The 16,518-nt window shown below is 31.9% G+C and overlaps 1 protein-coding gene across 8 annotated transcripts in view; it reads right to left on the bottom strand.

The window, feature by feature from the left end:
- Positions 1–16,518, bottom strand: part of ECT2 (epithelial cell transforming 2) — a 52,801-nt gene that overhangs the window by 2,040 nt on the left and 34,243 nt on the right. For all 8 annotated transcript variants that reach the window (XM_072961005.1, XM_031680052.2, XM_006200792.4 and 5 more), the window contains 7 exons: positions 16,084–16,165; positions 13,831–13,909; positions 13,321–13,440; positions 10,069–10,207; positions 8,225–8,379; positions 3,118–3,225; positions 1,366–1,512 (listed from right to left, as the gene is read on the bottom strand). In XM_072961005.1, the coding sequence (XP_072817106.1) occupies positions 1,366–1,512; positions 3,118–3,225; positions 8,225–8,379; positions 10,069–10,207; positions 13,321–13,440; positions 13,831–13,909; positions 16,084–16,165 (830 nt within the window). The remainder of the gene's footprint in view (positions 1–1,365; positions 1,513–3,117; positions 3,226–8,224; positions 8,380–10,068; positions 10,208–13,320; positions 13,441–13,830; positions 13,910–16,083; positions 16,166–16,518) is intronic.

Below are 16,518 nucleotides of genomic sequence, written 5' to 3'. Positions count from 1 at the left end.
TTTTCTTATCTAATTATATTCATTTGAAAAGCAATAATGTTTATAATAGTTACTATAGATGCAGGAAATAAATAAGAGATAGTACTCTGGCCTTCAGAAAGCCTACAATTTGATTTTAAGAAATGAATGCTTACTATATTTTTGTCAATTTCAATACATTTTTAACTGATCAAATTTCTTCACATAAATTTATATTATCTTTTAAGTGTAACTTCCCTCCCATTGGAAGGTTAACTTTGATTAAAAATCTGTATAAACATACTCATAAATTTAGCTGTAACTCTGATGTAATATTCACTAAAGACTTCACTTTTAAAACATAAGTTGTTGAACATTATGTGCCTTGTCTGTATAAATTTTATATATAAACAGTAACCATTTATAAAACACCAGAGCACTCTCCCTGTGCCAAGTACTGTTCACAGCACTTTGTGTATATTAATTGATTTAATCCTTACAACTACTACTTTAGATTATTTTACAGATAGTGAAGTTAAAACAGAAAGATCTTTAATAAGTTGCCAAAAGTCATACAGCTAGTAAATAGCAGAGCCGGGATTTGAACATGTGAGTTCCAGAGTTCACACTCTTAACATCTACTCAACCGTCTCTGAGTATATTTCAGTATATAATTGTGAGAGAGAGAGAGAGAGTGTGTGTGTGTATTTAGTCCTTACAATAATACTACATGGTAAGCACTGTTGACCTCTTTTCTCTCATCTGCAAAAATGGGTATAAGAAAGAATAAGATAACTGCTGAAGTACATACAGCTAAGAAGTGACAGTCACTTGCTTTTCTTGACCTTAGTTGGTAAGTAATAATTTTTGCAAACAACAGATACATCACTCATATACTTAGTGACTATAATAAATGTTAGAAATAGCCTTAATATTGTCTAATAATTCTGAAACATTTGAGATTTCTCAGAAAACATTTAAAAATATACGCATGAATTAAGAACTCATATCACCCTCCAAGATTCACAGCTTCAGAGATTATACATTCATCACAGAAATATAATGAAAGAAAGCTCAGTCTCTGCTGTATTATTGGAGCTAATCTGTATAAACAAGACCATCACTGTTTGCATTAGTAACGTGATGGGCCAGATGGAAACATGTTTTCTTTGAGATTAACATCTCAATCTGAATAAAATTTCCTATCAAATAAACTACACATTAAGCAAGTAGTTCATTAAGCGAGGTTTTCTCAGTTACCTTCACCCAATAAAGAGGTTAGAGGTTTAGATACATCAAAATAATTGATGGAGATGTTAAGATTTCCATCTTTAAAAGTTAACAAATTCCACACCAACTCCCATAACATGAATAAGCCATTTAGCCCATTAAATCAAAATAACTTACTGCTAATGACGATGTGCTAGACAGACGACTCATTACGTGCTTTTCATTGCTAGAAGGACTTCTTCCCTCCACTGAACCTTGGGATGTCATAAGAGCTCTTCGTAGAGCCCTTTTTGGAGTTTTGGAGAAAGAAAATGCTCTTGTAACCTAGAATTAAAATGAGTTACAATTAATTAACCTAGACAAATTTAATAACAACTGGTAAGAACAACTACGTGTAAACAAAGCCAAATAAACTTCAAAAGGTTTTCTACAAAAAAAAAGGTTTTCTACATTTTCTATATGGCAGAATTAGGATCTCTTTGGACAAAGCAGTGAGGAAATGTAGTACACTGTAAACTATTCCAGCCTGCATTCACTGAGCACTACAGTCCAAGGGGAAAAGGTGGAAGGGAAAATTAGGCGTGAGAGAGGAACCTCGGTGTTACCTGATAATATGACAATTTAGTTGTGAGATCTTTGATCCAAAGCCACTTGAACCTCAATTTCTTTCATTGAAAAGTGAAGTTCATTTGAAGTCATTTTTAACATATTTATCTACTATACACCACACATGTTAAATGCAGAGATACAGCGATGATTAAATAAAACACAAGGTCTCCTCTCAAAGGCAAAGTAAACAAGAACAAAATACTTGTAAACTTAACAGTAGACTCTGGTTGCAAATTTTATGTGTAATAATAAAATTCTGGTTCCACTTTTAAAAAGCCCTATTAGCAACATTCTTATGTAGTCCTCAGCAACTCTGATAAGTAGGGAAGGTATTTATTAGAAGACTGAAACATACTTGTGGTCAAGAATAGATTCCAGGTCTCCTGACTCTTTCATGTGCCCTTTGCTGAAAAATATCTGAGGCAGTTTCTAAGATGAATGCACACATATCTATATTTAAAACACCATCAGTACCTTTCTACTCAAGTATAGCCCATAGAAGTATCACTGTAACAAGAATGAGGATAACAAGTTGTCATATAATTACTGTGCCAAAGAAGTCACAGAACTAAACTATTACCTCTGTGGGCCATTTCCTAGAACCAAAAAACAGCTTTGTTTTATATACACCTTTACAGTGACACTTAGGGCAGTATTATTTTAATATACTCTGAAAAATACATTTTGGAGATATGCTGAATTTTAGTATTTTCTCCTTATCCTTAATGGTTGTCAGTTTGATGACTATGTGCCTTGGTGTGTTCCTCTTTGGGCTGATTCTGTGTGGTACTCTCTGCGCTTCCAGGACTTGGGTGACTATTTCCTTTCCCAAGTTGGGGAAATTTTCGGTTATTATCTCCAAAAATTTTCTCAGGTCCCCTCTCTCTCTCTTTCTGGGACCCCTATAATGCGAATATTAGACTGCTTCATGTTGTCCCAGCATTCTCTTAAACTATCCCCATTCCTTTTTATTCTTTTTTCTGTTCTGAAGTAGTGATTTCCACTAATCTGTCTTTTAGCTCACTGATCCATTCTTCTGCCTCATTTAGTCTATTCTTGGTTCCTTCTAGGGTATTGTTCATTTCAGTGACCTTATTCTTCAACTCCGTTTGGGTATTCTTTATATTTTCCAATTCTTTGCTAAAAACTTCACTCTGTGCACCCTATACTCCTCTTGGGTTCTCTGAACATCTAGGGCATCATTACTTTAAACTCTTTCTCAGATAAATTACCTATCTCCTCATCACATGTCTTCTTCTGGGATTTTATCTTGTGCCTTGGCGTGGAGGAGATATGCTGAATAATTTCACTAAGACTCACCTTTTTTGAAGTCTTTTTTATTGCTCTAGATGCTCTACTCAATGTACTGTCCATGTCTTTTGTATTTACTTCAAAGGATTCTGGATCAGCAGTATAAATAAGATTCTCCTGTTGGAAATTAATATTTTTATTGTTTTAAAATAAATTAATTAAAAAACACAACTGTGCCTAAAATCAAACCTTTAAGCACTAATATGCATACATAGGGAGTGTGTATACATGAAGGTGCTCAAGATTCTTGATGCATTTGACATCATTTCTACTCTGAAATACATTCATTTAAGGATACTGGAAAATAAGCACTCAGGCCATGAATTGGCAAGTTGCCTCACTACTCTAGCATAAGACTATCCTCCAGCACTACCATTCTGTGGCTAGAGAAACAATGTGCTAAATATCATACTCTACAATTATAAATGCTTGCTTTGTACATAGAAACTTATGGTTACCAAAGGGGAAAGGAGGAGGGGAGGGATAAATTAGGATTTTGAGATTTACAGATACACACTACTATATATAAAACAGATTTTTTTTTTAAAAAAGGCCTACTATAAAGCACAGGGAACTATATTCTTACATATTTATGTTTTATTTGGCTACTTAACTGTTATAAGTGCTAATAGTTCTCAATTGGTTCTTGTTAATTATCCAGACAAAAATTTGCAAAACAACTGTGAATAGTTAACATCTCTCGCCAATCCATGAGAGACAAAGTAGTGAGGACTGTAATTCAAGCTCTGCCTATCCTGGAGTATCCTGGCATCCCCATACACATACACCCACAAGGTTTTTCATTAAGATTTCCTACATCTCAGAGGGATCAATTTTCCTACAGGGCTGTACTTCCGACACCATAAACTAAGCACAGCTTAGTTTTATGAACTTAATTTTGTTTTATTCATTCTATCTTCAATTTTAATTTCATTTAATTTCATTTCAAGCTGGATTTCATTCAGTCAACAAATATATATTGCTGGCCTTCTATTTGACAAGCATTTTTTTTAATGTTTCTAAATACAGAGGCAAATTTAACAAAAGGATGTTTTGACACTTATATTTTCCTCCATTTAAACATATTTTCCTTCATTATGCTTTGTTTTCAAACTCAATGTTCATTCTGAACTGGTGAATTTAAGACTTTTTAAAAACTGAAAATCTGAAAAAAATCCAGAAGGAATTAGGCATAAAACAATTAGAAACGTTAAGAAAACAAATTTAATAAAACTGACTGGGTACAAAATCAACATACCAAACATACCAAACATATCAAAGATTCACCTATATACAGAACAACTAAAACATTTGAAATATCTCATTTATGATACTATTACAAAGATAAAATTACTTAGGAAAAAATCTAACAAGAAATGCAAGTCTGCATGTATTATTTATGGAAAGATACCTACGAAAGTATCAAAAATTTTACCACTGAAAATACTAGTGGGACAGAAATATATACTGCAGTATACCTTGAGTTTTTTCTTATATGTAAATATTATTTTTCAACTTAAGAGAGGAAAGTAAAAATCATAGCATGAATATAAAAGTAAATATTGTGGTAACTTAAATTTACTCTGAATAAAATATTTAGATGCAAAATGTATTAATGTTTATATAAATGAAACTAAATTCCAAGTGTGTTCAATTTTGGTGAAATGCTCTTTTCATAACAAAGACCCCTGAAATTTAAATCCCTAAGCAGTTGTTAATAAAGAAAAGAGAGTCTCAGTCTTTCCTTTTGCTACAGTAACAATTACTAAGCAGATAGTAACCACCTACAAACTGAAAAGGGAGCTGATGGCTTCATGTTTTCTCTCAAGGAACAAATAAATTACTTCTGGTTTGGTTGGGGGAGATACATATGAGGCCTTTTACATTTCTAGTAGGTTCAGAACGACTGAAAGGGTAAACATCTAGGTAGTGCACTAATAACTGAGTAGAAAATATAGTTGTTTTCTAGGATATAAAGATGAAATACTTCCTTTAGTTCTCTCTGCCCAGAAGAAGGTAAGCAGGACAAATCACAGGCGAAACAGGGGAAACGTTCAGTATTCTTAGGCTTTTTCCTATTACTTTTTCTCATTAATAAAATGAAAAAGAAACCCACAAAACAAAACAAAAATACTGCTTTCTAATCAATTCCTTTAAATTTCTAAAATAAAAATAAAATTTGTACCATAACCAAAATCATTTAAATAACATATGAATATAATTCTAAAAATACTTAATGACTTATTCAACGTATCTCATGCATTAAAGAAGCTTGGGAGGGGGAGTTCTTCAATCAGCCCCAAATTCACATGTATCTAAGACTAGTTTTAAAGATCTGAGTTTAAGTTTGGACAGTAGTGACCAATTTCTTCCATTGAGATATATAATATTAATTACAAGAGAAAACTGAGCCTTAGCTATAGATTTTAGAGGCCTATTTATAGGTCTTGAGTCACAGGAAATTTTTTTAGCATTTCTGATATCTTAAAGCCATTGGGACCCATCTACATGTGAGTTACCAGGTCCTTCTTTCCTTAAGCTCCCCTCTCCCACTATTCCTCAAACTCAGATATGAAAGAAAAAATAATCTAGTTTCATTGTGCCTCCTTTCTTAGCTTGTGTCTCTTTGATTTCCTCAAATTCCATAATCGTTTTTATAACTTAGAGCTTCTGATTTGGCCAAATTAAAGTAGTACCAATCACAGACATTTAGATTAACAACTTACTATGCATGGCAAATAATCAGCAGAATAACTATAGTTTTAAACACATCAATATTAACTCCATTATAAATAATATTAGCTCACAAACATGAACTCTTCTCCTATAAGTTGTATCTTCAGTCTAATCCTCTAGTTACAAATTTAAAACCTAAGAATGAATATTGCTACTCTTAAGTAGCCAGTGGTGATTTAACCAAGATGTGGGCTGGGTTTGATTTTTTAAAGAAATATAAAAAAAATTACTGGTAAAAGTATTGAATTGTCGCATAGGACATTTAATTATCAAGTTACTACTTCTAAACTATTCAAAGTGCAAGAAGAGTGGTAACAATGCTTAAATGTATTTGTTAATAAAATTACACTTTTGTCATTAGAGGTCAGAAATCTGTAATGATTTCAGCAAAGCTACCATCTGACCTCAGGCAATAAGAACCTTAAAAATATCAACCATGCAATTAAAGGTTACATGTTGGCAAAACCAAAAATTTACACCTAAATATTCTGAGACAGAAAATTTGCAAAGATTCAAAACTTTAATCTTCAAATTCTGAAATAACAGAATATGGTGCATTGTATCCATAGGGAGAAAAATGATTAAAAGGGTTTAACCAAGAATAAGGACACTTTTATCCTCATGTCAGTTTTATGCTCTTAGCCTTAGTTTCACATGTAAAATAATGAGATTAGATTAAGTTTCCTTTCAGTTTGAAGACTTTCTTAAGTCATTTACAAATGGGCATAGAACAAAATAGTTGTAATTTCTTTACTCATAAGTAAGTTTTAATTATTTAAAAGTCCAAAAATCAAATAGAACAAAACCTGATTAAAAGAATCAGAGATTTTTGTATCTTTTTCATTGTGAGTGTGTATATTGTGTGTGTATAGAAATACCTTCTCTTCAACATGCCAAATGTTCTCAAATGATAAGACAGTGATTCAGGGCTTTCAAAAAATGTACTATGCACAACATTTGAAGTGTAGGAAAAGTATTCAACTGAAGTGACTGAATATCTGAATTTACAAACATTTCTTAGTAACAAAATCTCACAACTTGGAAGAATTTTGTGGTTTAAGACAGTTAAATCAGGACAAAGTTAAATATTTGCTGCCATCTTGTGGTTAATTTTACTTTATAAAATATTTTCATTAACTGTCTATATTTCAGTTCTAGAATTATTAGCCATTTTGTGGCTAGTAATTGAGTAAATTTTGTTTTAAGGAAATTTTCCCATTAATTGTTTACACTTCAGAATCATGGTTATAAATTTGGAAAGGACTACATAAGCCATCTAGTCTGACATCATGATAAATCCAGGAGTAATTTCTACAACAGGCAATCACTATACTGCAGAGATCCATTTTATATATGGATACCTAGAACTATAAAAAAAATTCCTCCTTATAATGAGCAGTTTTTTGGCTTTACAAAAAGCTGTCTCCATCATTTTTCTAGCCAGCAGTCTGTTGTATGCACTAGCACTGTATTTCCATCTATGAACCTTTATTGACTAACAGCATAGTCTTGGCCCATAGAAATTTTAAAAAACAAATCAAAAAGTCTTAATTTTTCTAAACACCAAGGTAGATTAAATATTTTTAATCAAGTATTTATAAACAATAGTTATACCTCAATGTCTTTGAAGATCAGACTTAACTCCAATAAAATAAATGTTTTATTTCCAAATGAATGTCCAAGGCAATCTCAGTTACAGTACTACTGAATTGAAAAGGGTCATCTATCTATACATCCCCCTTTATTTAAGTTATCTGTGCAAAGACGAAGGGATCTAAATCTGTCCATCACATGTCTCTCCCATATATGAAAAAGTCAAATTAACTTTTAAGGGACCAAGATTTCATCCAAGATCTACAACAAGCTACCTGATTTCTAGTGAATTATTTAACTTCAGGAATTTGATTTTCTCATATTACTTCACTTTACTCTGCAAAGAATAAAGGTAATTATATATATTATGATTTTTAGAGGTTGAACTGAGAAAACTGGATTGGCAACTTGCTACAACTCACCTACTGCTTTCAATAAGATAAAAGAACAACAGAACAAAATACCCTGTATTTTACAAATAGCCAAGTCAAAGAGTACTGAAGAAAATACATTACAACAAATTCCAAAAGCTTCACTGTATCAGTCACAGGCACTATAAGGCTATGAGGATCTATCTGTAAGTTAAGGACTCAAAGAAATGTTTCATGTGTCTAGACTTTTAAAAATCTTTTCCAAAACAACTTTTAAACCAATTTTCCCAAATACACACAAAACAAAAACTCTCCTCCATTCATAATTAACAGGTTATTAGAAATATACAGGTTTAGTCTGAATGTTATTACCATGGAGTTTAAACTTTCCCTATAACAGTGGTTTAAGAACTTACAGCATCTGCTTTACAAATGGTGTTGGCTACATGTCGACATAGCATCTTTAGCCAGCTTTCTTTTGGAAGCTCCTCTGATGTCATCTGGAAACTGAGCAATACATTTGCCTGCTCTGTGGGCGGCCTCACAAGCAAGGCAAAAGCGTTATGGCAATCTAGGGTTGCAGAATAATCACAAACATTAAGTGTTACTCCTTAGAAAATGATAGATTTGTGCAAGTTTAGTTCTCTCAGAGCAACAAAATTCCAATGAGATTATCTCTTTTCCACCTTTCTTGCCCCTGTTTTTAACTGAGCAAAAAATGTAACCATATCACACTGAAACAATGGAAAGAATTATAATTAGTAATTATAATAAGTACCATGTGAGGAACCAACAATGATAATAACATTAAGTAAGCAGTATTTTCCCTACATTTAATATTTTCTTTGATAGTTTCAAAAAATTAAACTATATCATTTCTTAGAATTCTAGAATTTAAGTTTTAAATTAAACTGACAATGAAGAATTATTCAATAATTCAACCTACTTAAATCAATCTCAAAGAATAAAAACATTCAAATATTACAAAGTTTTGTGACCAAGATACTAAAACAGGACGTATTTTAAACAAAATCTTCCATAATTATAACCCCAAAATAGAGAGATGATTTAAATAAATGTTCTATGTAACCCTTAATAAACCCAAATTCAAAAACTGAGTAAAGACAGCAATATAAGTTGCTGTTCAAGTTTTCTTTAATTGCTTCTCATAAACTAAAAGTTTTCATCATTGGGAAATTATGGGATCAGTAATGGAACCAGCATACATTGTGAAAACGTATGTCTAATAAGCAAAGTATTATCAGGCACACACATCACTAGGTATCAATTAAACAAATGATACTACTTTTGCTAAGTATAAACTTTTACTAATTTCAGGCCTTCGGAGAAACTTCTCTAACACTCCCAAAGTTTAGAGTAAAAGCTTTCCTTAATACACATTTCAGCCCATGTTGAGTCTACCACGGTTACTTTGGGAGTATTTACCCATGCCCATCTATTCCTGGTCATATCCTCAATGTATCCCTAACAATACAGCCACTGGCAACAGGGAAGGTATAAGATGCGGAACACAGTTAATAGATTACAGCTGCTTTTGGACTCTAAAGGAATAAAAATAAGTTTTTGTGTGGGAATAAGTTAGGCACCATTTTGACATGTAAAAGCTCTTTGTCCCTTAGGAGATAAAGATATCCTACAGGTTGAGATCTAGTTCTTTCATTTGAAAAAAATTAACTTGGTTCCTAGAGATGTAGTTGGGATAGAAATGTAAGAATCATTACTTTGCCAGAACTAACCAACAATATTCAAAGATAATGTACCAGTTAAAAAAAAAAAAAAAGACAAACTTACTTACAAAACAGAAACACAGATAGAGAAAACAAATTTATGGTTACCAGGTGGGGAGAAGGGATAAATTGGGGGTTCAATACTTGCAGATACTAACTACTATACATAAAATAGATGAATAACAAGTCTGTACTGTATAACACAGGGAACTATATTCAATATCCTGTAGTAACCTATGGTAAAAAGAATATGAAAATGAATATACATATATTCCTGTATGACTGAAGTATTGTGCTGTACACCAGAAATTGACACAACATTGTAAACTGACTATACTTCTATAAAAATATATTTGAAAAATAAAAATAGAATAAAATAAAATTCTCAAGAAAGTCAAATAAATAAATAAATAAAGATAGTTTACCAGTTTAACAAATATGTAAGGGAGTAAATCACTTTCAATTCATATAAATTATTTTTATTTAGCCAATAGTTTACCCAATGAGCATACCTTCTGTCTCTCTTATGTCTAGCACTTTCTTAATCTGAGAAAGAGGCATTAGATGAATATGCTTAAGAGAAGCTGGCGGTCGGGTCTGGCCATGGGGACTCCTAAAAGTGCCAATAACTTTGTGTCGTTTTCTTGCTATCTGATTATAGAAAGAACAAAAAAAAAGTCATTGTCAGTAACATGAAAACAAAGACCAAAAGATTAAAAACAAAATGACACTAATCACATAAATCTATATGCAGTTCATTTCACTATCAGTCATTCCAGAACTACTATTTGATAAGAAGCAGAGTTGCTATGTAACAAATTCATACATGTAATTATGTAGCAGAAATGCTCACGTTTACATGAGAAGAGCTCAAAGTAAGGAAAACAGGCAAAAGGACAGGGTCTATGGAAAAGGTCCCAGAGGAGTGAAAGAACTTAGAGGCATTGCAAGAAGTAATGAGATCAAAGGATAGAAGAATCATCAATTAAAGGCCTTGAATTCAGAAAGTGGACTAGTTGCTCTGGGATCACAACCTTTGGTTCAAAAGGTAATTGATTTCAGTTTAGGAGCTGAATTCACAGCTATCTCAGATCCTGTGCAAGGCACTGAGGATAAAGGAGTGAATGACACAGAAATGGTTCTGATTCTCAGGACATTTACACTCATTGAGAAACAGGAAGATTAAAATAACTAAACAGTATGTTAAAAACTGATATAAATTATAAACTCAAGGTGCTGTGTTAAGATACAACTTTACCTAAACTGGAAACTCATGCAAAAGGAAGAGACAGGTAGATTAACGCTGGAGAAGATAGGAGCAAAACCAGAAAGGACCCTGTGATTTGTGATCTATTTGAGTTCTGTGAATTTTATAGTATTTCCATTTATTGCTTTCATTTCCATGAAAGCCTAGTATATTATTTTGCCTTTTTAAAAGAACATCTCTGTTGAGGCTATATTCATCAACTGAAAGACATTAACACAAAATGATTTAGATTAAGTTACTAATGAATTGAGATTGATGGGTCATCATCATGAATACGACAAAGTGAGGCTGAAAAATGTACTCCCTTGTGTTGGCTAGTGAGAAAAGATCAAAAGGCAGTCAGTATCATATTCACATTGATGCAAAATATGACACAGATCTGTTACATATCAAATATTAAAAGTTCATGTACATTAATGTGGTGAAAATAAGCAGACTCTTTAAATATTCCCACGGTGATATCTGAACATACTTTCAATCTGGCCAAGCAAAGTAACTTTAAGGTTCATTTTTAAAAAAGAAAAACAATAACAAGTATTAATGCTGATGATACAAATGCTAGTTTATTAAGGTAAAAACTCAAAATACAGATAAAATATAAACAGGAAAAGTATATCCTTAAATCCTAAATTAGTTTAGCTTCAGTAAAACATCACCTGTCATGTTTAAGAGAAGTCAGTATAGATTTTATCCGTTTCAAATGTTTCTAACTTTTACCACACTCTTCATTCCAAATTTGCTCAGTCTTTTTATTTTTCTTAAACAAAAAAAGCTAAAGAATAAGAGTTTATAAATCTAAAACTCCTAATTTATAAATCTGGAGTCCAAACTTAATGTTAGAAATAGAGCTGTTACACTTAATGTGATCCTGACATGGAGACTAAGAGAGAGGAGAACAAAAAGTCACTGAATTCAGGAAGGTAAAGGACATGAAAGGCCAGGGTATCATATAATGGACTTGGAAACTACAAGGAATGACCAACAGCAGCAATTAAAGTGGAAAGTAAGTCAATGAGCCAGTTATAGAAGACTTCATAGAATTTGAAGGGATGTAAGAAAAAAAATTTTTTAAGTAAGCCACAACTCTCTAAGGATTAAGAGGATAAAGACCAGAACGGATTAACAAAGGAAATACAGATAACCTAACCCATTTGGATGAATGGAGCCAGCTGACCTAGGGACTTCAACAGGAGAAACCTAAAAAAGCTTTAATGGAAGCCAACAAATAGAAGTACTGAGCAATTAAATGGCACTCAGTGTAACAGTATCATCCAGATTCAGATAAAATATGAGCAAAAATTGACTCCACCTAGCCCCATTCTCAAAAGCAGAGCAGGCTAAAGCTCTCATTGTGGGGGAGACAATTAGTGCAGAATTAACTGCCTCATCATTTTTTCTAACTTTCTCGGTTCAGGGTATGGTCAATTGTGTACAGTATTTTCACTGTCTTTACTTTTGTGTTTTGTGACAATATTGACCAAATGGAAATACTATTCTTCACTAACCTCATAACAATAAAATACAAGTGAAATTTTTGGTGATTTTATTGCAGCTGTAACAGTGCTTGGCTTGTTCTCTAAGATTCCCTTGTATTTTATACATTAAATACTGATATACATGATATAAGAAAATAGCACTAGAAGAGAAGTGAAGTGGAAAAGAGTAAAAGGAAGTATAGATTTTAAAGAAAAAGGCAACCCATCAAATCACTTTAATGAAAGCAACAAAAAGTTACCAAATAACAGAAACGTTAAATTAATTTCCAGGTTAACGACTGCTTTATCAAAATGAACAAGCCTCATTTCTGGGATAAAGGAAAATATACTCCTTTATATTCCCCAATTAGACTGTCTAGTTGTTTTTTAAAAAACACTACTAAAGGAAAGGAAGAAAAGGGTTAGAAAAGCACATAAACGTAATTCAATCTCCCATAGGGGTAATATAGGGAAAAACTTTAACTGAGATAGTTAAAAATTTTAGAAGTAGAATCATTGTACCCCATCTGATAAACTGACCACTCCATCACTGTAAAAACTTCAGACTTAAGGAAGAAATCAGGGGATTATAATTCATTATGTTAAATAACCAAGTTATCTCCCTCTGATTTCTCCTTTGCCAGAGAAATCTACTTAAATTTCAGAAAGAACTAATAATTATTTTGTAAATCTTGAAGAAATACATGCAGATACAGGAAGTTCCTAAAATTCTTGACCTAAGCACTTATTTACATGGAAATAAACTAAATTTTCATTGTGACTTAGACTTGAAATCATAAAAAATTATGATTCTTAATATGAGGCCTTCTCCTAAAAGCATTCTGTTAACAGTATTAGACCAAAGAATGTGATTATTTAAGTTCACTTTACTTTAAACTTATTTTAATCACTTAATTTAAATCTATTGTACTTCAATCAATACTGTACTTGGTTTTAAACATTCAGTGAAGTCACACAAAACAGCAGTGTTATTTATTACACTGTATTAAGCCCAACTTTACCTCCAGGCAGTCATTGAAGAGAAAGAGAGTTACTTGTTCTCCTCTGTCACAGGGGTGCTCACCTAGAGAAACTGTTTCAACTCTCTGGACTAAGCTTCGGTGAGAAGATAAAAGATTAGCCTAAATAGATTGAAAATATTAATAGAAGAGATTACTTTATAGCAAGTAATTTTTTTTAAAAGTTAAATAATTTAAAAGAAAGTTGTCCTGAGATTCTGTTTATAATAAAACTACAGAATCTAAATACAGTTAACCCTTGAACAATACAAGTTTGAACTGTGCTGGTCCATTTACACACAGATTTTTTTAAATAAACAAGCACTACAGCACAACATAATCCACAGTTGGTTGAATCTATGAATGTGGAACCACAGAAACCACAGGCCAACTGTAAACTTACACACAGATTTTCTACTGTGCTGGGGGGTTGGTGCCCCTAACCCTCAGTTGTTCAAGGGCCAACTGTAACAAGAAAAAGAAAATAGACAGTCATCAAAAATAAATACTTACTGGGCATCCATCTACTTCATAAACAACATCAAAAATTTGCTTTTGAGCTTCTGTTTTTCTCTTATCCTCATTAATATGCCTGAAAAATTAATGAGGTTACTTTTAAAACAACAGACTATGAAAACTGCATATACATACATCTCATGTCACAAAAAAAGTCCTTCCATGTGAGTCTGTCTTTAACTGGTAACTGTATCAGTTAAAATATTCCCTAAAAGTATCCCACTACATTAAAAAATTTTCATACAATCCTTCAGAAAAATATATTTTGCTTTACTTCTTACTATAATCTTTTTTTAACTATATTCACTATACACTCCCTAAAATACATTACACTGGTATAAACTTCAGGCTAACATAAGTTTTAACTGTAAGTTTAGTTAAGTTTTTATGCAAGTCATTCCCAAGTCATATGTTAATCATTTCAAGGAAATAAAAACTAAGACTACTTACTGCTTCCAAACAAGATAGAATAAGGAAGAAAAAAACATACTCTGCCTGAAATAACTTGAAAAACTGTCAAAGTGTAAAGAAACAAAGGTTTCTCAAATCACTAGAAGTCAATTCCTATGAGACAGGAAACAATGCAAGCCCAACTGTATACTGTCTACAAAAGATACACTTTACATACAAAGACATAAATAGACTGAAAAGTAAAATGTTGAAAATACTCCACCAGACAAGAGCAAAATACATTTTTCTCAAGTGTACATGGAACATTCTCCAGGTTAAGCCATAAAACAAGCCTCAAAAAGTTTGAAAGGATTAAAATAATACAAAGTATATTTTCCAGAAACAATGAAGTGAAATTATAAGTTAGTAACAAAAAGAATCTTTGAAAATTCACAAACATATGGGAATTAACCAACACACACCAAAATAACCAATGGGTCAAGAAGTAATTACAAAGGAAATTTGAAAATACTTTGAGATAAACAAAAACACAAAATTTATGGGATATACAACTAAAGCAGTGCTTAAAGAGAAATTTATAGTTATAAAAATATATAATAAAGATCTCAAATCAATATCTTAACTGTCTACTTTAAGGTAGTCGGGGGAAAAAAGAAGAGCAAACAATCTAAAACAAGCAGAAAAAAGGAAATCATAATGATTAGAGTGAAAATGAATGAAATAGAGAATATAAAAATAATAGAGAAAAACTAACAAAACTAAAAGCTTTTCTCTTTTGTGAAAATATGTTAACACTGACTGCCTAATTCATCATTTGTGGAAAGGATTAAGGTAAATAATGTGTGTCTAAGTATGTTAAACCATGAAGTGTTGAAACAAACTATCATCCCAATCCCAAAATAACAAACCAAGAGCATAAAGGCTGGTTGATTAACATATAAAATATGAACATAAGCAAAAACTAAAACATAAGCCTCATGCTTTCAGCAGCAACAGAAGCGGGTACTCACCAATTTGAGCACTGTTCTACTGCTGCAGCTTCTCTCTAGAGCTAGTAAGGTTTCTCTCTAGGAGCTCCTTTGCAAGTATTTTAAGAAACTCTATTTCACATAAAGGCACCTTATGGAGTCTCAGAAATCATTTAATTAAATCTATTAAATATGTTGATATGCAAAGCTCAAAGAAGTGAAATGTCCTTGCCCCTTAATGAAGCTAAACAATTAACAGCAACAGAGTTTTCAATTCTGATCACGGTAGTCAGAAAAAATCATTTCTGATCTATGTCTCCAAGTTAGACCTACAGTAAACCACCCAAGTTTAACAATCAAGTTCCCCTAATAAATTTCACTGAGTTTATACTTTTAATATGTCTCCAACCAACGCCATCAACTTAATTCCATAGAATTCAAAGTAAGAAATAAAAAAAGTCAAAGTTAACACCAGAAAAGTATTATAAATCTTTTCTTTTTACTTCATCATGGTCAAATTCCCAAGTTACATTTGGGCAGGTGATATGAATATGAAGACAAAAACAAGCTATGACTGGAGGTATATGAAGAAAATGTCCATTAGTGCATTTACAGTATTTTCAAATTTCTAAACCATTGTTACTCTGTGTATAATAGTTTAATACCTTCAGAAATAAATGTTTTTGATTAATCATTGCACTCTTACAATATTTCTAACATTTGAATATTAACTATACTACTAAAAAATAATTTAAATACTATTTTACAGAATTTTGCTACTGATATTTTCCCCTCCACTTATGATTCTAATTGTTCTATCAATTCCATTCTAAATCTGAGAAACAATTAAAAATTGAAATAATGTACTTACGTCATTACTTCCTTTAGTGATCCAATGGCTTTTTCTAGAGTGCTTTTGTCAGGATTTTCTTCAGCTGTATGCTTCTTAAGATCTGTAAAGATAAAATGTTTTCTCTGTGATTAAAAAAATTCAGTGATTTTTTTCCATCTATAACAAAACTTCTATCCACTTTGATAGAAATAGACTGATTAATTAAAAAACAAAATCTAACTTTTACTTTAAAAAAAGTTTTACACAATGTTCCCTTAAGAGCTCTCTTCTTAAACATGTATTAAAGTGTCCATGTTTTTTTTCACTGACTAAATTTTCAGAATATTTAACACAGATTTTCTTACATTGCTATTTCAATTCCCTTTTAGTAAAGCTTGGGGACTCCTAGATTCTTCAAACTCTCTCCAAAGTGCTGAATGAAAACACATGATCTTCAGTGCACTAAGAAATCAC

Source organism: Vicugna pacos, chromosome 1 (assembly GCF_048564905.1).
Source record: "Vicugna pacos chromosome 1, VicPac4, whole genome shotgun sequence".
Taxonomy (NCBI): domain Eukaryota; kingdom Metazoa; phylum Chordata; class Mammalia; order Artiodactyla; family Camelidae; genus Vicugna; species Vicugna pacos.
This window is presented reverse-complemented; position numbering and strand designations above follow the sequence as displayed.